This window comes from Phaenicophaeus curvirostris, chromosome 1, assembly GCF_032191515.1.
Source record: "Phaenicophaeus curvirostris isolate KB17595 chromosome 1, BPBGC_Pcur_1.0, whole genome shotgun sequence".
Lineage (NCBI taxonomy): Eukaryota > Metazoa > Chordata > Aves > Cuculiformes > Cuculidae > Phaenicophaeus > Phaenicophaeus curvirostris.
In genome coordinates, this window is record NC_091392.1 from 122,940,971 (window position 1) to 122,965,151 (window position 24,181).

The following is a 24,181-nucleotide window of genomic DNA, read 5'->3' on the forward strand; positions in this document are numbered from 1 at the left end:
AGGACTAGATTATTTAGCAGAGATTTAAGGTAGAGGGTCTTTTGCTCAAAAATGCCCTTGACAAAGGAGAATCACTGAGATAGTAGAGAGGAGAATGAATGACAATTAGTTATAGATACTGAATATAAAAAGAATACAGATATTCAGAAGACTGTGATACATACAATTATATTACCATGCAGGAAAAACAACACAAATCATTGAGGCAGGGATACATTTGTTTACTTTTTTAAAAGCTAGACAGACGGATGAAGCAGAAAATTGTTTGGTGCATTGGATTTGGGGACTGCTTTAGTCTTCTGCATCAATAGAAGATAAAAAAGTTTTTTGTAATAAAAATGAAACTTGAGAATATTACAAATAAACTGTTAAGAAGTTTGGAGAGAAAATAAAAAAAAACCAAAACCCACATGTTAAAGTCCAGTCTTGGGAGGCTTGTAAGAAATCAAGCAATGGAGGCAGGAGACCTGGATCGATGAGCAAGGATCTTCTGGAGAAATTTAAATGAAAGGAAGGAGTTTGCAGAATGTGGAAAAAGGCACTAGCCACTTGAGAATGGTATAGGTACCTTGTAAGAGTATGCAGGGATGCAATGAGGAAGGATAGGGCCCACTTGGAATTAAATGTGGCAAGAGACATCAAGGACAAGAAGAAGCACTTCTTCAAGTACATCAGCAGAAAAAGGAGGACTAGGGAAAATGTTGGCCCACTGCTGAATAAGGTGGATGCCCTTGTGACAGAAGATACAGAGCAGGCAGAAGTACTGAATGCTGCCTTTGCTTCACTCTTTAGACCAACCCTCAAGAATCACAGACCCTGAATGTAGGAGAGAAAGAAAGGCTGTCCCTTGGTCTAGGAAGATCTGATTAGATAGAGATTTTTTAGGCAAATTGAACACCCACATGTCCATGGGCCCCAAAGGGATGCACCCACAAAGTGCTAAGGGACCTGGCAGACATTATTGCTAAGCCGCTCTCCATCATCTTTGAAGGGTCACGGAGAATAGGAGTGGTGCCTGAGGACTGGAGGAGAGCCAATGTCAATTCAGTCTCCGAAAAGGGCAAGAAGGAGCACCCAGGAAACCACAGGCCAGTCAGCCTCACCTCCATCCCTAGAAAGGAGATAGAATTGCTCATCTCCAAGCATCTAGAAGAAAAGAAGGTTTTTGAGAGTGGTCAGCGTGTATTTCACCAAGGGGAAATCATACTTGACAGGAGATTGTGGGGTCTACATCTCTGGAGATACTCAAAACACGCTTGAATGCATTCCTGTACAGCCTGCTCTAGTTGAATCTGCTTTAGCAGGAAGGTTGGGCTAGATGATCACCAGAGGTCCCTTCCAACACCTGCCACTCTCTGATTCTGTGAAATATGAAGCACTAGATACATAACAAAAAAAGATCTTGGTATACATATTTTTAGTAGCTTGCTTTTACCTTTCTGTAATAACATAGTCTGTAGTCCAACTTCGTCAGAGACACTGTGGCTCGTAATTATTCTTTGTTTTAAAGACACCGCATAGATTTTGTTTTAAAGTCAATATTGAGTTTGTTAATGAGAATGGCTCAGTTAATTAACTAAATGGCATTCTACACTGAAGTTATATGAAACTCTTTCTTACACTGATTGTTTTTCATGAAGAAATGATGCATGAAAATTAACTTCTCCCCTTTCTGTTTTAAATCATTCTTTTATACATGGTCTAGGTACAGTGATTTTAAAAAAATAAAACTTTCTGAACAGTTGCTGTAAGAACTTCTGTTTTATGCAGTTATCTTACTAGGGTGATTGAATTGTCAGTTGTGATTTATCAATAAGTCTAGATTGAAGCTTGCATTTAATAGTTATTATGACTTTAGTTATTTCTTTATTATCCAAGTCCTTGCTTGGACAGCATATAAACCTGCTTTCAGTCCAGTTATACTGTAGGCTGATTGCAGTGTAGTCATCTGTCACATTTTTTCCTAATATTTACATTTTTGCAGAAAAAGAATATTAAAGCAGAAGCTGCTGCTTGTTTTACATTTAGGAAGGAAAGCAATGCATACAAAAAAGCTGTACGTTCTTTGCTTTCTTGTATATAAACAATTGTGATTTTTTTCAAACTTGACACTACCAGTTATCCTGCGTTAGAAACTGGCTTTCATAAGGTGCTTTGTATATCAGAGGGACTCTCCCAAGTGAAGAATACAAGAAAAACATTTTAACAGTCATCACAGATACCCCACAATATACTTCTGTTCATATTCATTGCAGTTTGTTATAATTTATCATAATATGTGTATGAAGAATGCTAAATTTTAATCAAAATAAGATCCTTTTATAAGTGCTGCTCTGTTATTGAGAGGTTGATGAGACAGCTAGCAAGAGAATGGAGTGTCTTATCTGATACTGGGGAAAAAAAAAAACCAAGTTTCCGCTGCTGTTAAGATGCTGGAATTCAAGATTTATTTTCTCTCCACTCACCATTAGGAAAATTCTCCATATTCTGTTTTGACAATGACATGTTGGGAAGATGCATCTCCTCATCTGTAATCCCTAGCAGCTGCAGAGTAACTACATTAACTTCTCTTTGGTCATTTTGGGTACATGGGAAATGACTGTGACATTGACTTGTGAGAGAGAAGGGAAATAATCAAAATCTGGCATCGGTCACTTGAAATATAATGTATGCAAGTCATTTTGACAGCTTTCCTGACTTTTAACAGGTAGCAGATGCTGATAATGATAGTGATGTTTTACTAATAATACTATTTATCAGGTTCATTCATTTGCGATAACATTTCTGACCTGTGCAAAACTATTCCTCATTGTTCTTTCTTTCTTGCTTAGTCTTTACCTAAAGGGTGTGAACTTTTAAATTTTGAGCTTAGTTCCTGAGTTATGGTATTGAACAGTAACTGCACATCTTATTTTAATAGGTATTGCTTTAATTATCTTCTTTCTGGATGCTCATAAATATTTTAAATAACAGGGACACAGAATACAATTTTGCATCAGTTGATATACTTTATACAACTTTTTCCTCCCTTTATACTTACTGTTATCATATGAACGAGTATTCCATTTCATCTGCTCAGCTACTTCATCCCATAGTGCATGCTTATATACTGAAAAATAACGACCTAAAGCTAAATTAGGAAATAGCAGTGGAAAACTGGAACATGTGAAATGATTGAGGAGATCTATGCTGCCAATATGTATATTTTTTGCACTAAAGTAATCAGATTGAGTGTATTATTTAGGCTGCTTCTTCATCCAAGACATGAGATTCAGATGGAACAGAAACAAGCAGTGCAAGTAATTTTAGAATTCATAAGGAAAAGAAATGAAAATATTTAGATAAAGACTTTGAAAATATGCAGTTATTCATATTCCACAGAGTATTCTCTTGTTTTGAGAGATGTTGTTATTATTTCTATGCTGGTAATTGGTTGGTGAGTTTTTTTATTATTGTAATGAAAAAAAGCAAAAAATTTGAGTGCATAAAATTCAGTAAGTGGGAAATGGACTGATTACGATGAAAATAAAATTAAGTATTGTGAAGACCAGTGTCAGTCTGTAAAACTAGGGTCTTCTACTGTTTCCCAGTTTAGAGCTTAAGTCTTGTCAATTATTCTGTTACTGCACTTCCAATTAATTAACTTAATTAACACTTGAACTAAAGAAGAAAATTTTAGATGCATCACATATTTTGAGATTAGTATTTTGACACGTATCATTGAAATGATATAGTCCTTTGATACTGAAATCAGAAATTTTTCTTTGAAGGAATAATCTATATATTTGTTGTCCTTTGCACTTGCAAATTTATTTTTTCCCTTTGGTTGCAAACCAAGGTATGTTTTCAATATTGAGTTCCTGCCAAATAAGGCAAAGCTGAAAACTTTAATTTGTATGTAAAGGACTAAGAAGATGTCCTTCCTTTTATTTATTTATTTATTTGTTTATTTATTGTCTTTTGTACCTTGTCTTCCTTCCCGGCCTGTAGCACTTTTTAATTAGCCCTGTGTTCAGTCGTAGGCAGATCTGGGGGGAAGCATCTCACGTTTGCCAGGTTTTCACGATTCTGCTGGTGTTGCCTTATGGTCACTGTCTCTATTGGTCTTTCCTGTTAGAAAAGAACATCATCCCTCCTCTGATAAAACCTAATAGTCTTTCTTAAATAGGAGGGAAAGACGTAAGATATTAAAGAGGATGAAATTGTGTGGACACCAGGTGGTAACCCTGAGGCAAAAAAATGAATAAAAGCAAGATGAGTGAGAAAGGGTGCCAAAAGCGAAAATGTAGAATGGAAGAATTTCAGTGGGATAGAAGTCATTGCTCACTAGTCATGCCTGGAAGCATCTAAGAACTCATGGAGAGAGCCTAGAGACAGCAAGTCTATAGGTCCCACCAGCATCAGAATCCTATCAAGGGGGTGGAACTTCTGGAGTGGTGAATAATAAATGTGGAAGACTGTAAGTAAAAAGGTAGGGAAGATCCTCTGATACAGAAAGGGCATAAAACTGGACATCCAGTCATCATATTCATTACTTCGTAGAGAAGTAATTATACTTCCCCAATTATACTTCTAGTGAACTGCAGAATTAGCTCAGGAACCAAGCTGTCCCCTAAAAGGCAGTCTGCAGTAGTATGATGGTATAATAGGCAGACTTGTTAATACGCTAAACTCATAAGGTTGTAGTTTGATTAGCAGGCTTGGTAATTTCGTGGCAGAATTTACAAAAAATCTATTTTCCACACAATGATGTATAAAATATTACCTGGATCTTACAAGGTATGCCTTGCTAAATGTTTGTCCATGCTCAATGGTAAACCTAACCTTCTGATTTTCAGGAAACTACTTTATTTATTTATGTACTGTTCTTTTTATCTCTCTGGTAAAAGTAGATGACATTAAATTTCTGTATATCATGAACTGATTCGTCTTGACCTATTTTCCTTTTTTATTTATATATTAAGATATTATAATCACATGTTTGTGCTATAATTTTAGCATAGGAGCCAACTTGTAAAAAGAGGCTGTGTTTACTTATATCACAATTTACCTCTTACTGTAGGTGGGTTTTATTTTGCTTTCTTTTCTTATGTGAATATTTTGGGAAACAGTAGGTTGAAGTACAGTCTGTCATCAATACCTAAATTTTCATCTTCTGTTTTTCTGGGTGGAATATACCTTAGTACACAATAAGTTGCTCCCTCCCTCGACTTCATGAATTTTTCTTTCCCCATCTTTTGATAGACTTAATATGCTTGATTAATGTTGTTTGCGAGCAGATTAATTTAAATTTTAGATCTTCAGAAGTCAGCTTGGATTTTTATCTGACTATGATTACCTATTTACTTTTAACAGTATTTCTGTTGAACTTGTTTACATTAATATTAAAGCTACTAAACATTGGAGATTAACATTCAAAAATTGTAAGAAAGATGAAACTAATCTTCTGTGAAATTAGGCCAAGGTCTGCATAGATATTGAGTTAACACATAAGGGAAATGAATGAATTTTTAATTGTTTTCTTTCATATCTGGGGCCATTCTGGAAAAGCAGAGTTTTTGTTGTATTTAACAAGACTAGAAAGACAGAAAAAGTAATTTGACTCATGGGTCAGTTTTTATTAAATAGAATGTTATGGGATGGCTATAGTGAACAATGGAGATAATTTAACATATTCAACTTCTTGTATTACAAATATCATTTAAGTATGGTCTAATAAATAATACACAGAGTATATTTGTAAAGGCAGGTACATGCCATGAGGCAGTTGTGTTTTTTTCTGGTTTGTTTTCTTTTTTTTCTTTTGTAGTAGCCTTCATTACTTTCATGTCTCTAATTGGTTTATATTCATTGCCTTCTGTAAAATGCCATCATTAAGAATTAAAAGTTAATACACAACAATAACACTTCTGTAGCTGAGCAACGTGATAGCAGCCCTTCTATTAATGCTGTTAAACCTTACAGGTAATTTATACGTTGTTTATCAGAAGCCTCACTTTTTTGCTACTTTTAAGAGGGTCACTTGTAAAAACATGCTTAAAAACAATTAATATTGGGAAATCTCATTTTTCTTTGTGTGGAAATTAACCATACTTCTTGCCTGATTTTAATAATTAACTGCAATTTTTTCTTAGCCCTGCTCAGGCCTTGTATTTACTGCTGCTAATTTTATTTTTTTTTAAATTGTAGATGGTTTCTCCCCTAGAATATATTTGTGATGTTGCCTATTGTGTAGTATAGTGACACCTCACCTCTTGAGCTATAGAGAACAATCTGGATGGGACAGCATGGAGCTTTGTGTTGGCTTATTTATTTCCATCCTATTCCTATATTTACCCCAAGTGTTTCAGTACTGTTGAATTTGAACCATGCCATTCACTGATTCTTAATTTCTAATACTGTTAGGAATGCGCTTAGTTAAAATCTGACTGTTTTGAGCGCAAACTGGAGAACCAAATGGCCCCATCAGTATAGATTATATTATTTTTCTTCACTGTATGCATTTTGTATGTATTTTGGACTTGACTAGCAACTCTACACACTTTGTAACAAAACTCATACTTACAAAAATCTAGACTCAAGAGATCAGGAAAGCTTAAATATCATTCAAATGATTATCATATTTTTACTATTACTTTTTGTGATTAAAATTTGACCTTTAAAACAGACCTTTATACTGAGATAATTTTTTTTTATATATATATACTATCAGTAAAATAATGAATTAGCAATCAAGAAGAGATGTGGGTGTGAGTTTTCTAGCAGCAAGGGAAGTGGTTTCGTGGAAGTGTGTATGTGTGTAGTATCTGATTGCTGTATGGTTTTTTTTTGCCATACGTCTTTTTTTTTAACAAAAAAAAAATGGTTTCTGTTATTTTTTTTTTCAGGTATCCAAAGATCTTCCAGAGAAACAAAAACAAATAGAGATTCTGCTAAAAGACTTTAATGAGCTTGGTCAACAACTAAATCAGGTGATACTGTGGGTAACGCCTGTCAAGAACCAGCTGGAGCTTTATAACAAAGTGGGTCAGCCAGGAGCTTTTGATATTAAGGTAATATTTATTCCATTTTAAAAAAGAATCAGCAATTTAGTGGTCACAAAGTCAGTTGCAGCATCAGCTGTATAATTTGTATTTGCATTATAGCTTTGAGACAGAAGTAAGCAATAGTTCTCAGAATTTCAAAGTTCCATGAATTAAGGAAAGCTTTTATTTTCCATTAAATAGTTACTAGTGATGGGGCAATTTAGAACTAATGGTTCCAAGGTGAAATATATTATTTTTGCCATATGAGGCACATGAAACACTAGCCCCGAAAATCGATACATCGCAGGTAGCATTCTAGTAATTGTTAAAGCTAGTAACTGTGAGCAAAATATTTATAATTTGATCCTTGATATGAATTTTGGTATTAAAAAAATGACAGTATGTGGGTTGGGTAGGGCCAGAGAAATTAGGATAAAAAATATTGATTAGAATCAAGTGGGCTGCTGGGTGATACTTACATATTCTAGCCTTGCATTTTATGTCTATGCATATATGAACTTGTCTTCACATAAATTAGAGAAATATTTAAAATAAAATAACTTATTGAAATCCATGAAATTTCTTCAGTTTATAGTAACTGAGCATGTTTTTCAGCTAGATAAACATTAAACAGGAACTGAGTTTTTATTAAGTTGATGATGCAATTTTCAGTGAGAAAAAAATCTGTAAATAGTTCAAACTTTTCTTGCCTTACATGAAATGAAATTGTATCAACTTCTAAAGATGTGTGGTTTTGCTGAGCATATTTCTTAAATTCACCTTAAATCAGTTTCTTACACCAAAACACCTTTTATGCTATACAATCACATTATATAAAATAGTGAATCTCAAGTCCTATTGCAGTCCTATAATTGACAGAATGAGTTCAGCAATGACATCCATTCCCTTTTAAAAAGATAAAATTAGTATAGCTCTTTGCAAATTTCTGTATGTATGCTGAATGAGTGATGGAATTTTGCTTTCAAGAGAAGTATCCATTCTCATTTCCTGTATTTTAACAAACATTTTTAGATGATTGAATCAGGTTTTCCTTATTTTTTTTCCATTCTGTTTCCTTTATTTCTAGACTGATTCCACTGTTAAAGTTTATATAAAATAAAAGCAGTATTAAATTGCTGTGAATTATAAGAGCTTTGCTTTTCATACACTTTATCAAAGAAATGTTCTGCTTGGCTCTTTCTGTCCTCTCATGGTGACGTGACAGGAATATTTCTGAAAACCTAGCCATCATGGGCAAACATTCTGCTAGATATTATTTTTGTTATTAATATAAACAAGATTCCATAAACCAAACCCTCCTATACTTCTGGAATATTAAAACTTTATATGAGAGATCTTTATACAGAAAGATTTTTAGGTGTCGGATGATATATGGCGACCCTGCAGCAGACTTTGGACAGAAAACTATTTGTTGTCTTATCAGAGATGTGTATAGAATTAGTATAGTTGGTTCGATGTAAAGTCAAAAGATACTACTCTGATCATCCAGTCAGGCCTGCTTTATAAAGTAAAACTTAGTTTTCTCAGTAATTTCCTGCTTGAACTGTAGCACACCTCTCTCAAACCCAAACAAACCAAAACAAGACTTTTTTTTAGTTTCCGGGCATGGACAATTGTTCATTGTCATCCATTACTTTAACAGCTGAGTTAAAAACCTGTTCGTTTTCCTCAGCTAAGTTTCTTTAGCTTCATATTTCTGTTACTGCTTTGTTTACTAAACTAAAGAGAGTTCCAATACTGCATTAATAGGCAGTAATTAAGTTTTCTCCTAAACTCTGTTCGTTAACCGTCAGTACTGTTGTTCTGATTCAGACAAGAAAGCAAATATAGGGTATCTAATTAGTATTAGTTCAAAAAGCAATTATTACTGTGGTCAAAGCAATTATTTTTGTGGACTTGCTAATAATGTGGTTATCTTTAATCACAACCTTATTTTGGCTAAGCCAGCTAATCAGAGTATAAGTAGATGGCAAATGTTGCTACAATGGAAGGTATTGTCACTTCTCCATTGTCTCCTTAATGGAATGTTTAAGGACCTACACAAGCATTTTGAAAGGTATTTATTCCAATCCAGCCATCCAAATTTAATATACTTGAACCTTTCAGGAATACTCTGAACATGTGGTTATAGATCTATACTTTACAATTTGAAAAAGCTTTGATACAGCATTAACAATCTGTAAAGCTCTAGAATTACAGATGAAGGAAATTGTATAAGGACTGATATTTATTCCTCCTACTGTCTGTTCTGCTGAGGTTGGTTTACTTCACCTGCAATAAAAAGAATAAGGAGAATCCTGGAAGGGAGGGTAGTGAGCAATGCTTCACTAGTTGTTTGGAACCTTAAGGAAGTACCTTAGGAGTTCTAACCAATCTTTTTTTTTTTTTTTTGAGTTTTCTTTATTTCTTTTCCTTTAGATATTTATCTTTCCTGATAGTCCTATTGAATTCCAATTCTATGTGTGATAGTACCCCAGTTCATCAAGAATTTAGATTAAATATTTCCAGACCTTTTTCTTACAAAAGGCTTTAAGAAGTTAGATTCATAAGTCAGGTTTCAGACTAACAGTACTAGAATAATAGGGCTTTCTTAAATATATAAAAATGAAAATGATGAGATAAGATATAACGGAAGTAAAAGCTTTTATGTCACTATCTAGCACAACTGTGACTAAAATAAAATTAACATTCTGCCATCTGTTGCAGTCAGATTGCACTTTTTAAAGGTAGTCCATGTTACATTTGTAGATTGATATTGCTTTATAAAAATACTTTAGACAGGAGCTAAATGTTTTTTTACAGTCAAAACCCCAACCACTTAAATCCAACATGTATGTGTGTGAACACATGCATACTAAGTTTTATTGTGTTGTGACATACTCAAAAAGAAATCATTAGTTGAAATAATTTTTAGGAACCCAAACACATAAAGAATGGAAAGTATATTGCCTAGTAAGGGAGAGATAAGAAAAGTTTACAAAAGGCTGAGCACAAATATGTTTACAGTTGCTGTTATTTTTTAGCTTTTACTGCAGATCATTTGCTTTTGTATTTAGTGTTTGAAACCTATGGATATTTTTATTAAGTCAAGCATCCAAGTCTTCTGAAAAATCTAAGTTTACATATTCTTTCAGTCCTGCTCAAACGAAGGAGTGCCATCCAGAGAAAACCAACTTAGTTAACCAAGAAAACACATACCTGGTACTTTCAATAGCCTTTATTACTAATAACAATACACATATTCAAGTAAATATTCATCTGTAGAAAATGTTCTATGTTTCTGACACACAGTGGAATTTAGTGAATTCCTACTTCAAAGAAAAAAAATTTTAAAGAGGAGAAATGCTGCAGAATGAATTCAACAGTAGCTTTCTAGTGGATTAAACAGTCCCTTGACAATATTCAAATCTTGCCAACAGCTTATGTCCTTTGACTCTGTGTGGACTAGTGGTAGTGCAGAACACAAAGAACATGAGAAATGTTAAAGTAAACTTTCTGAACTTAATAAATATCGTGGCATTTTTGCATTTTTAGAATCAGATAACATTGCTAAGATTAATTGAATTTACTATGCCAATTTTACAGAATTTAAATAGGTAAAACCCCCACAATTTTACAAAGAAACAGTTCTGTCTACGACATAGACTCTATCTTTGGCATAGAATCAAAATCATTTTAATTATGGGTTTTCTAATTGTCTTTAGAGAAAAGTACTCAGATTTGCAGTGTTTATGCTTCATGTATGATGTTACCCTTTTTCATAACAGACCCCAAGTAAATAAGTAAATATAGCACTGTATATAATAAATGTCAACCTACTGAAATCCTTTTCAAGGATTATTATTTAACTCAGTGTCCTTGTTCATAACTGAAAATACCTCTAACTCATTATAGATTAGCACGAACTCATTGTTTATTATAAACTATGAAATTGTGTCAGTTTTAACACAGCTGAGTAGTGCCAAATTCATGTCAGAAAGACATAGAAAAGAAAAAGCAAAAATAAATCTATATGCATTTGTAGAATTTTTTTTACTGCATATATATTTCGTTAATTTTTGTCTTGTAATCCTTGTTCCTTTTTCTTATACATAAATTCCTCATAAGCAGTCTTTCTCCTAAGCAATCACATGAATTCACATAGAAATAGGAAAAGAAGTGTGGTAAATAATAAAATCTAATCAGTATTGGTGGGAAAATCTTGCATCTAATGTCAAAAGCAACAGTGTAGTATATTGTGACTGCTGAGTTCTGGTTTAACTACCATTACGGTATCTGTAGTTTTGTAATTGAGATGTGGCTTTGCAGTATGTGACCACAGAGTGAAAATTCCAGCTGCAATGTACCAGATCATTGCCACCAGTACATACATCTTTGAGCAATTGTTCAGAAACATTGGAAAAGTTGCTTATGAATGGAACCTAAAAATGAATATATGTTTACTTCCTAGTAACTACAAAATACAAGTTAGCACTTTTAAAGAAAATTTTACGTAAATGCATATGTTTAACTTCTGTATTTAAACACCCAACAAAATAATCTTGGAAATAATTTAATAAGGTGCATGTTAGTTCTGATTCCTGTGTAGTAATTTTAGTGTAACAAAACCACTTTGACAAAAGAATACCAAAAGTTACCAGCTCATATTGCATAAAAATAATCAGGAAAACATTGTGTATCCCAGTGTTTTTTTTTCTCAGACTCCTATGAAAACTCTTGAATGCTGGATTAAAAAAAAACCAACACAATCCCAGGCTATAGGCTCCCAAGTGAATTTCAGGTTGAAAATATTTCTCCTGAGTTTCATTATGTCAACTGAATTTAAGTAATTTTTTTTTAAAGTAAATGCTAAAACACATAGCTTGCAATATTTTGAAAAATAAACTCAAAAACCCAAAAGTATTTTAACCTTTTATTTAAATGCTTATCCAAAGAGCAAATACATATAATTTCAAAATAGAGTTATCTGTTCATCCAGGGAATTAATATGGTGTTACAACTGTCATTTGTATAAGTAGAACTCAGTGCTGGGCAAAAGGCTGACATTTAATTTTCAATTACTTTCTTTTCAAATTTGCCTGCTTTTCCATTCAGTGCATATATGTGTATTATTCTGAGATTTATTATCTTTTCTGCATAATCCTATGAAAACAAAGTCTCCTAACCAGAGGTGAGGAGCTAAAGATAGTAGAGAGCTTCAGAACAGTTGCGTTTTTACTGTTCTGGATCTCTGGAGAGTTCTGGCTATATGTGCAAGACCTTGGTAGCAATAGGCCCGACAGACAGTTAGTGTCTGGTAAAAATCCCTTTTGTTGGTATCTTTTTGTCTGAATTTAAACCATTGAATTTTTCAACACGGAGAAGCATTCTCTACTGTGGCTAACACTATCTTTTAGGCATACAGGTTGTTGTAGTTCCAGAGCTCAGGTTTTGCTAAATTCTTCGTTTTAACTGCTGGTTTGCCTTCCGAGTTAGCTATTATGTTCTCAAAATCTTCATATAGATTTTGATTGCGTTATTAATCTTAATGTAGTCAGAGATTCCATTAACTAGTTTGGTTCAAAGTCTGTGTAAAATAGCATCTCTTCTTCTGTCTTTTTTCTTTTTGTTTCAAACAATGGCAGTAAATGTAAAAGATGCATAGAAAAGTACTTATTAGTAAATGCAAATACAGATGTTTACATTCCATATTCCTCTGTGTTTTTCTGGCTGAACATGCTGCAGAGTGTAGTAAATGAATAATTTTGTTAACAGTGTTTACTTTTTTCATTTAGTGTTTTTTTTATTTTATTTTAATAATCTATGTATTACCACTGTATAAATTATGTGGGGTTTATTTGCATTTAATACTTTATTTCCACATATTCTTTGTCATCACAGTGATTTACTCTTCATGATCAAATGGCCTTAGATTCTGAGTTTTATATCAATTCTCCTTACGTTAAAGAAGGAACTGGAGATGCTCTGTTCCAATCTGAACAGACAACCCTGTCCTACATGTTTTATAAATGTCTGATGATGATGCTCCTTATCTTCAGTGGAGCTCAGGATGTACAAGATGGAAGGAAGGATATGGGGAGGGAGCGTGGATGAGAGAGTGGAGGTGGTAGTGCCTGTTCATCCACCGCCTACCTCCAGAAAGCCTTTTGAGTCATCATACCTCCTCTAACCATAGGAAGAGATTAAATCTGCACTTTCTGGGAATTCTTCTAGGTCTTTGTCTCAGCACTGCCATTTTCCCTGGAAGACACTTTTCCAGAAGGATTGTGACAGATGTAGGCGACTATAGATGGCAAGGACACAGACTGGATGAACAGAAACATGAATCCCTGCATTTTAAGGAATGGACAGAGAAGTGATGCTTGGATAGGGAATGGGTTGACAAAACACAGAAGTTCTTGTTCCCACTTCTAGCTCACTGAAATACTGCTGACATTTTCAAATCTTCTCTAGATGTTAAAAAGCACTTTATGCCTCCCAGACACCTCACCTCTAAATCCTCTTGCAATCTCACTGGTCCTTTCTCTTTGCTTACTCAGTTTCCCAATCTTTTCCCTCCTTACCTTCTGGGTTATCTCTCTCCCCTCCTGTACCTCTCTGCAATTGAGTCCTCTACTCCAAGATGTATACAACCTTGGGTTTTGCCTATACTGCTAAAGAAGCTTTGAACCATCTGTAGGTGTAGTATTTATACCTATTTACTGCCCATGGTGATAATTTGCCATATATTTAAAATAGCATTTTTTGTTCATTTTTAGCAGATAAAAATAGGACATCCTTAAAGAATCAAATAACTCTTAAAAATAAATTGTATTTGGGTTTTGTACTTTAAGTTTTGAATGACAGTAGGAAAGCTGTCAGCTCTTGTCAATCAATTCATTATATACTTGACAACTTCCAGTTAGAACAGAAGAGAAGAGCATGGCTGAAGAGTAGCAAACCTAATTGTAGACAAATAAAAGAAAATTCACCCACATGATGGAAAGAAAGTGCCGACTGGCATTGTGTGTTTTTCCTTCCACCAGCCTTCATTTGTCATTGTCTGCTTGACAAGCTAGGCCAGATAAGTCAGATTTTAACTCTTTATTGATTCTTTTACTTCTTTGTTTTGCTAACGTCTTTTTAAATGAGTAGTTTTTATACATAATAAGAGGTAGTTTAGTTTGTCCATATGGGCACATAAGCAATAGGTACTCTAGAGATTTACCTTGCTGTATTCTGACACCTGTGTCTGATTTAGCAAAAGCTGACTGTGAAAACTTCTCATGATGAAATATTGTTTGATCATTTAAGCTACCCATATTTTCAAGGCATTATTAAGATCTGCAGTAAATGTCAATTTAATCAGCACATAGAACCTAGAGCTTGATATTCGATGCATAAACCAATTACTTCTCTTTCCAGAAATCTTTTTTATGGAATTTTGAGGAGCAACCTGCTCATTGTTTTCTTTGAGCATTTAGATTTTCAGCAGTTTGTATCCAAACTTCATCTAAAAAAATCTACTCCAAGTGCAAAAATATTAAATTATAATAGCTGCACATTGATTGTAAAAATGTGACAAAACTTTCCCGATGTGAAATCCTTGTAAATTGCTTAATATGTAACAGACTTTGCAGACTTAAAGGATGGATTGCAAAACATATATGTGTCCTGGTGTCTGAGGAGAGGTAGGATTTTTGAAAGGTGATCAACTGTTAATAGTGTGGTAGTTTTTTTTTCTTAGAATTAATGCATGACCAGGAAATTAGGATGTGATTTTGTTCTTGAAAGCATAAACTTTTTAGAAGTGTGAGTGAGTTCCTTGGAAGTTAGTGAGTTTGTACCTCAGCTTTGCCTTTCGACTTCCTTCTTGTACTATTAATAAGTATTAGTAATGTATTGTTTAGAAACCCAGAGAAAAGTGTGGTTAGTATAAATGAGCAAATAAGGATAGGAGGATATTTACAGAAAAGGTGGAGTTGTTTACCAAGGCTTTAGTGAAGTCGATACTAAAATTATAGCTTGTTCAATGTAGATAGGTTTTCAGAGAACAGAGTACTTCCTCCTCTATTCAGAGAATAGTTTCCTAACATTCTCACCATTTGTGTTCTTTTTCATGTGTTCTTTTTCATATGTTCTTTTCTCAACAGAAATCCTTCTTTCTCTTCATAACACAATTCTTGAAAACTCTTGTATGTACTTCTTGATAATAGGCTTGTTATTTATTAAGCAGTAACTCCTCTTCTGTAAGATTATATATTTTACTCCAGTGTTTACATACAATTTAAAGTACTGGAATCTGAAGAAAAGTCCATACAAATGACTGTTTATTTCTGTTCAAGATCATATTGCTTTTGTTGACTTTGTTTTGAATTGGTTGTTACGTAGTAAGTATTAGAGGCAGGGAATCTATATCTTCTCAGTTTTTGGTATATTGGCAACTATATGAATTTTTAGTACCTGATGGATATTCGAAGAAGTTTGACTTGATCAATATTTATTTGATGGAGTAAAAATTGATTTGGTTTGTGGTTGGTTTTTTTTAGTAAAAATAAAAACATGCACCTAAGAAAATCTTAGTTTCTTCTCACTCTGATGTTAATGATATGAAAAACACTTAATCCTGTTGCAGATGCTGTGCTAAATTTTGAAGTAAATATAGCTTGGAGATACTGGGCATAGTGCTGTGGAACTCAACTCTTGTGAGATACTCTTCTAAAGAGAGTCAGCCTGTCAGATATGAAGAATTCTGCAGTGAAAAATGATTATTGGTGTGTTGGAATTCTTTCTAAAGTGATATTTTAGGTTGATCCTGGTGGGCAGCTCAGCCCCACACAGCTGCTCACTTACTTCTCTGCAGTAGGATGAAGGAAAGTAATTAGAAGGGCAAAAGTGAGAAAACTCATGGGCTGAGGTAAAGACAGTTTAGTAAGTAAAGCAAAACTGTTCACACAAGCAAAGTAAAACATGGAATTCATTGACAACTTCCCATCAGCAGGCAGGTGTTCAGTCACCCCCAGGTCTCTGTCAACCATAACGGTTATTTGGGAAGACAAACTCCTGAACTCCAAATGTCCCCCATTCTTTCTTCCCCAGCATTTATTACTGAGCATGACATCATATGGAATGGAATGTCTCTTTGGTCAGCTGGCATTTTGTTGTCCCTGCTGTATCCTCTGCCTGCTTCTTGTGCACCCCCAGCCTTCTTGCTGCTGGAGCAGTGTGAGAAACAGAGGCAGCCCCGATGCTGTGAAAGAGCTGCTCAGCAACAGCTAAAACATCCCTGTGTTATCAACACTCTTTTCATCATAAATGTAAAACATAGTGAGATACAGGCTGCTGTGAAGAAAACTAAATTCATCCCAGCCATACCCAGTACATCCTTGTGAATCTGTGCTGTGGCTACTGTTTAATTTTGGGCACTATTCAGTAGCATTTTCTCACTAGAGAAAATTTATTCCTTACTTTGTAACTTATTTTTGTTTCATCCAGAGTGAAATGAATGGGTGAGATTTTAAAAAGATAAACTTCTAATAACATACTTGCTCATGGAAATATAAAAAAACCCCAAAAGTGCCACTACCTAGATAGATATAATTGGTAGATATAACTTAGCCATTTGCCATTACAAACCAGGCAGTTGGAAATGAGGAAACTGCGTATTTACCAAACTGTTAGAACATAAATTCCATTTACTGAAACATTCCCCTGCTTCTAGTGCTGAAGCAGCATACTTGAACAATCTTCACCATTATTCCAGTAATATATGCCACTATAATTATTGTAAGGAAAACTGCAGTAATATATCTTTATGAATATTCCTTTTAAATGGAATGATACCAGAAGACAGGCATATCTGAAAACAGTACAATCAACAAACTGGTGTTGGAACAGTTACAGATTTTGGGTTTTTTCCATATTTCATTTTGTAGCCAGAAATTCTTCTGAAAATAAAACTTTATTTAGTAAGCTTGAAAAGAAAAAGAAAATTTGCATATATGTCTTAATCTAAGAGAGAGAAGAATAGGCAATCAAGAATTGGATGGTACAGTAAATAAATAAATGCCTCCCTTCTCAGTTAAATGATTTTTAATTTGCTTTATTGAATAACTCGTTATTTGAGCAATGAGATAGAATACATTCTGGTTTCTCTCTTTCCTGTTTGCAAGAGGAAATAAATAATTTTATGACTCAATACTTCTGTAATCATCATTCCCAGTCAAGACACTTATGGTGGTGGTCCATATCTGTAACCATATCATTCTAAGTAACCTTTTTCTTCCCTTTCAAGCTGCTATCCTCCAGCATCTAAAAGAGGAGAGATTGTGAAGTTATTGGGACTTCCCTTATTTTCTCATAAGAATTTCTCATTATGTTTTCATGCCAAATTTCCCTCTTCTGTGTCAGTTCTTCTGAGTTTGTTATTATCTCTTTTATACTGGAACTAAGACAGGACCTGCAAGGTAGGTGTAGCAGGAGCAGCTCTTTCATCCTGTGTCCTGTCCGGCCTCAAAACAAAATATTCTGAATTGTGTCCAGTCTCAAAGAACTCTTCTTACTGAGCCTTACTGAGCCAAATTGTTTTCGTATACCATATCTGCAGGTCATGTGTTTACAGCTTATAATTTAATCTCTCTTAAGTAACTTCAGGAAATTTCCTTTTCAGGACAGTCAGCTGCAATGGGTAGATACTGATGTCTTTATGTGAGGGGGGGAAACTGCTATATTTCATCTCCTCTAGATGTACAGAGGAAGCTCACAAATTTCTGATAGCCAGCAGTAATATGTGCTTTGTAAGAAAAAATCTTTTCACTCTGCAAAGTGGTGAGAATTTCTGTTTCAGGCACTTTGTTTGCATGGCTTAATTTTTGGGACTTAGTTCTATTTAATTGTGAAGGATTTCTGTTTTTTTCTTTCCTTCTCTTTTGCAGGGATAAGAGATACTGCAGGGAATTGAATGATGAAAAACACCAGTAGGTCTTAATAGACAGGATGTCTGCTTGTTTTACAAACTGCACAAAGGCTGCACTCATAGCTTTAGAAAGTAGTTATGAACTCTAAAGTTGAATTGTTGCAGTTCTAGAAGGAAAAGGTCCTTTGTGTGCTGTTCTTTTCTGTGAAATAATTGTGTCTCCTCTAAAGTATCTTCAAAACTGTTCGCATAGGTCAAGAGCTACAGTTAATTCAACTTTCCAGTCTCTCATTAAAATTAGATGACTGTCTTTTGCACACTTTACTTTAAAAAGCTGGATGAATTTCAAGTTATTCTTTATCCTGCATTAAGATAGCTTCTAACACTGCCTTGGGATCTTACTTTGGCTCTCACATGTTTAAAAGAACAGTGATTTAAAGTAATGAGGGAAAGAATGGTTATTTTATTTACTCATTAAAATAGCATTTTTAGAGGCGGATGCTTGTCTGCTACTTACAGAATACTTTTAGTGATAAAGTAGTTTTATACTAAGCTTCTACCTTGGCCACTAAGGGAATGGTCTTTAAATTGCGTTACTTGGGGGTTTTTTGTTGTTGTTTTTTTTTTTTCCTTAAAACTCTAAGACTCTCTATATAGAGAAAAGTAGATTTATTAAGCTTATGAGGAAGGAATCAAACCTTTTCATCTGTTATGTAGAAAAAAACAGGGGTACATGTTTGTGTCTCCTTGAATTTTATTGAAATGTATTAAAGTCTTTATTCAGGAAGTTTAAATACTGGCAACTATGATTTCCCCCCTGTGGATTAGGTCCCACTTTAGTATAGCCACAGAACTGTTACTAGCATGTCATAGATTAGTCTATTAATAGTGTATAAGTACCTGAACTTAATAACGAGAGTGCCATCGACTGTACCTATCATCAAGATCTGATAGTCATTGTGATATACCTGAATGTCTTGTAAATAAGTCTTCTCTGAGCATTCTTTGTGGTGGTGTAGCTTGTTAACCTGCCCCATGAATGGGAATGTGCAGAGCTGAGTCAGAACAAAAATGAAGTCACTTAGTTAGAACCAGAATTCTTGGATCGGGATATATTCACATTTTCTATCCACTTCCCTTTCTTTACTTGTGAGGAAAAAAAATAAGGCACTTGGAACCTCAGTATTTCTGTATAGCTTTTTTCCTAAAATATTTGGGAATAGTAACCTAAAAGATAGGTGTGAACATCTTGGTGAGCCTTGCTGGACCTTCTTGTGTTCATTAATAAGAAAAAACACTTTAGAGAATTCTTATTACAAGTTACAATCTCCTTCACCTAAAAGAAAAGAAAGGCATGATTAATTCTAATTTTCTGTTACCAAGTCTAATGTATATGCAGATTTATATCTGATTATTTTGAAAAAATATTTTTGAAATTAAAAGCCTCCAGATTATTTTACCGTTTAGGTTTAGTATATTGGCTTGCTAAATACCACTGTCTTGTCTTGATCAGTAAAGTAAAGGGAACTTGCTTACTGCTTCTGTTTTCCTGTGAATAAATTCTCTTCTTTAATCTTCATTTAGTGTACCATCTTGATAAAGTGATCATGACTTTTAAAACAACTTGCTATATGATTTTTTTTTATTTGAATGTTGTAATTAAGTTTTGATTTTTGCATTTATCTTCACCATGGAGGCACAGGTTTAATCACCCTGAGTTTCTCCTATTGTCCCTGCAGAAAATGTCCTATGGACGTAATGTCATTGGGAAATCAATCCCAAAAGTTTTACCAGTGTTACCAGAGGAGGCAAATCAGTGCTTATGATTCTAAATATAGACGAAAACACAATCTGAAATGCTACAGATACTTTTATAGATAGTTGTCTGGGCCTCCTAGTATATGTGCAGCATATGCCAAACAGCCTGCCTGTGTCTGCTAGGATAGTTACCATCTCTTGGAATAACATATGCCAAGCCATCAAACTTTCTCTTCCATTGGCATACACACCAGAGGTTTAGTCAATATATTGGTTTTGGCTGAGGAGTATGAATTTTCTAAGTTCTGAGCTATATTAAGACTTTCATAGTCCAGATGGGGCTATAGACAAATCCCTGCCACTTTTTCAGCCTGTACATTTGTTCAGCAGGTTGGACTGACGTGTTGTTGGAAATAGTTAACGTGACTTATTCAGCAGTAGGCTTTCACCAGTTTAGATGAACCATTTTAACACCACTGAAAATTCATAGATGGTATGTCGTGGAAAAAAGATGGCCTCTCTTTGATTCTTGCTGTTTATATATGTTTGAGAAACAACAGTTTCCAATTTTGATGTATTTTAATTTGCCATATGCGTGGAAAGTTTGATTAGCATATTCATCACCCAGCCCAGAAGTAGCAGTTCACAAATTGTGCAATTCCAATAGAATCAGCTCTGTCTCCCAGGGACAGTGCTGCATTTGCTGTACAGGTGTCCTCCAACGGCAAGCAAAGCAAGCGTGCACAGCAGTCAATGATCTTGAATCAGGACTTTTAAAAAAGTTATGCCTTTGGTATTATCTAAAAACTGATGGATATAACATGGGCAACTCCCATTAGCTTTAGTAGTAGCCTGGCCTGTGTGTTCAAGAGCAGACATCAGGCTGTGCTCTGGGAGTATGCTATACTCCTGGATCCTGCACAGGCTAGATAATAACTCTGGTCTCTTTATTGTGAGTGAGCCATTAGAGTCCATGTTATGGTCGTCAGTTTTTTGTTCTCTTTGGAACTGAGTAATGGAGCAGTATCCTGAAACTACTCTCTTGCCTGTTGACCCATATTAATAGGGTGTCACCTAGCAAATGGATTTGAAATTGCTGGAAACTTGCTCACTGGTCAGAATTCGTCAAAGCGGTATCCTATCAGGCAGTGTTCTGTGCAGAGCTCCCTCAAAGCTACAGCAGCTATTTAATGTCAGGTGTGCACTTATTTAAAGTAATTTTGTGATATTTTTAGATTATATTGGAATTAATGTGTGACAATCAAAAAGCATTTGCTCTAACAAATAAAATATCTGTTAATTACAGCGATGCCAAATGAATGACAAGATACTAAGAAACTCTTTCTCCCCTGGACTATCTATCATTATTTCCACATAAATTTCAAATGAATCATCATGATATGTTGGATAGACTTGCACAATGAATTTAGGTTTAGGTTATGGCCATTGATTTTGAAAGATCAGACTACACAAGATTAGATCATGGAACTCCAGCAAAACTGTAGAACAGAAGGAACTGATGATTTAACAGTTAAATACATTACGTTTTTTTTATCTGACTACAGAAAATTATACCTCTCTTTTTTCCGTAAAGAACAAATACCTTTTGAATTCATAAAGAATATCTTTTCAAATGTTTATATGCTATGTAGAAATGGGATCTCTTGGGTTTTACATGTGTTGTGTAAACTAGTATTAGCATAAAATAATGACAATGAAAATGATCGTTAGGTGTTTCCTTCTTTTTTGGAGAATATGGAGTCAAATGCTACCATCATTCATTCATTTTGCTTTTTTCCGTTTTCTCTTAATTTTAAAAGGGAAATTAGCCTACTTACATATGCATATATGGTAAATCATGATTCAAATTTCAATGTAGAAGGTACAGTAGAAATAAATATTGCGCCACCAGGTTTTCTTGCAGCCAACGGACTTGATTAATAACTCCAGATATAAATAATCCTTTTAAGTAGTCCGGAGTGCCTTCACTTGCCAGGCTTTTCTGGGTTTGAATGTCCAGTTCCTGGTGGAGGAACTTGACTGTCACTTTAAACAACTGTTACTGCAAACCTAGTCAGATCAAATACATGACAAAGCTTAAGAGAGGCTCCTGAAAGAGCCTCTGCTTTTCTCTGTGTCTAGGAAATGTTATGGGCAAGTGGTGAAGATGACCTAGGAGGGATCAATAAGCGCTTGGGTTGGTTCTATCCATGTTACAGGAGGCTCCCTGCAGGCTGGGTCCATTGGAAGTCTCCCCTTGAAGGGTCTTCAGGGCAGGGTCTGGCAGCCTGAGCCCACCCAATGCCCAGCCAGGAGCAGGGCAGCCGGGGCTCCAGGGCATCGGGCACCTCCGTGGGGATGGGACATGGGCCTGTGGGTGGGCGCAGCTCAGCAGGGCCCATGGCTGGGTAGGGCAGAGCTGTGGGGAGCTGGAGACCAGCCCTGTTGCGGAATCACTGGGTCAGGGGCTGATGGCCCCAGCAGGGAGATATGAGGATGGGATCTTGGGCTGTGGGCATGTGGGAGGGAGCCCCAGGGGCTGCGCAGGGGCAGGCAGGGCCAGGGATACCCTCAGGGTCTGGGACCATGTTAGGTGCCCTCCTTGAGCATGCTTCCATGCTGCTTACAGCCTGCAAGAAACCAGTTTGTGTGCTCTCAGTGCAGTCCTCAGGGGAAACCAAAGCCTAGTGAGTGGGGAAGATTGAGAGATCCACTTCAAAGGCACGCTCATGCTACAGGTTAAACCAGCAGTTAAACCAGGAGGCGGACCCATAGTTATCTTGATGTTCTTAGACTCTGCAGGGAGCTGTAATGTGTTTTTCTTGCAACAGATTTTTTTTATCATACCCAGTGCTGTTATAAAGTAACATAAGTATTTGAGACATAGAATGACACAACATGAAATATGAGCAAAAAGCTTGCAGATGGCTTAGTTAAAAAAATCCGCATAACAGCCAAACACTAAAAAAATATTAAAATGCCTATTTTTCATCAAAATAGGCAGAAAAATTACTTTGTTCTTTAACAGTCCTTGATAATTAGTTTTTTCTTTGTATGGTGAGCAGGGAATTAGAAAGCTAACCTAGTATTGAAACAGATAGAAAACAGGACTTTAACGAGGGCTTGATCAATGGGTTAATAAACTCCCACACCCCCAATATCCCAGTTTTTCTTTGCATTGCTTGTCAGTGCTCACTCTCTATGAACCTTATGTCTCATTAATATTGAAATGCATAATAAAAAAGCTATTGAAAGCAAACATGTTTCAGATATTGTAAGAAATGAGACAAGCTTTAAGTCACTTCATTTAATACTGATAAACAATATTTGAAAAGATAAGTGGGTGATGATAGTGAATTTATCAATACTTTTTACAGATTTTCCATAAAGTTTTCCAAGTAAAATTTCAAGGACCTCTATAGATTGTTTCCTACGTTGAATGAAATACAGAAGTAAAATGACCCCTTTCTGTGACTTAAAATGACATAAATTTCAACAAGTTTACTGCAGAGCAAAGAATAGCAGATTTCAACCAATGAAATAATGTGTCAGATCAGATAGTGACAGGCCTGGAGCACAATCTTGTCTGCTGTCACACTAATGACAACTGAGACTGTGGACAGAAAAAAACAAATTGGAGAATCAGTGGATAGTCTGCAGTATTGGTTGGGACAAGATAATCAAGCTATGAAATAAGTGGGAGATGAGCAAAGAGAGGAAAACAATAACAAATCAACTAGTTAATTTTGATATGTCAGATAACTCTGGGATTTTTATCTATATCTCTCGCTTTCTTTTTCTTCCCCCTTTGTATTACTTGACAAATGAAGACAGTATGAACCTTGGAACTCCAGGTGTAGTTTTTCTTTTCTTTTACACTTTTCAGTGATTTCTTTTTGCTTTTAATTCTCTACTTGCAGTGTTTCAGCCACTATTTATTTGGTCAGTGCCTGCTGGAATGAAGCTCCTGTATGTTGGGAAGGGTTTCTTGGAGTTGCTTTATGTTAGCACATGAATTGCATCTTTTCAGATTAAAAAAGAAAATTGCTAGAGGATATGCTGTGGCTAATTCAGTAGGGTGTCATTGCTAATGGTAGGTGCCTCGCTGTACCTATAGGAACCATTATTGCTCCTGTGCTTTTGATTTTGTTTCAGTCATATAAATTCTTTACTAAATAAATACTAGTTTCCTACTACAAATAGTAGTTTTGTATGAATATATTTAATCTTCCTCAATTCAGTGTACTTTTTCTATCTCATGATATGATTGTAATGCTATGTACTGTATTAACAAAATGTTCACTAGTGCACTTTTAATCTGCTGGTCATGTAAAACAGAAAAAAGAACAGAGCTGCTTAAATGAGATTTCTCATGCCTGTCTTTCCTAGTATGAATTAGCTTTGTAATCGTTTTTTGAAACCTTGGGGATGAAGGGAATTACTGCTGCATATTTTCCTAGCATTACTCTTTTCCATCCCTCTT

At 35.1% G+C, this 24,181-nt stretch overlaps 1 protein-coding gene across 4 annotated transcripts in view; it reads left to right on the plus strand.

Annotated features, from left to right (window-relative positions):
- DMD (dystrophin) overlaps positions 1-24,181 on the plus strand; it is a 1,224,073-nt gene that overhangs the window by 832,183 nt on the left and 367,709 nt on the right. For all 4 annotated transcript variants that reach the window (XM_069873469.1, XM_069873460.1, XM_069873489.1 and 1 more), the window contains one exon: positions 6,888-7,052. In XM_069873469.1, coding sequence (XP_069729570.1) covers positions 6,888-7,052 — 165 coding nt within the window. The remainder of the gene's footprint in view (positions 1-6,887; positions 7,053-24,181) is intronic.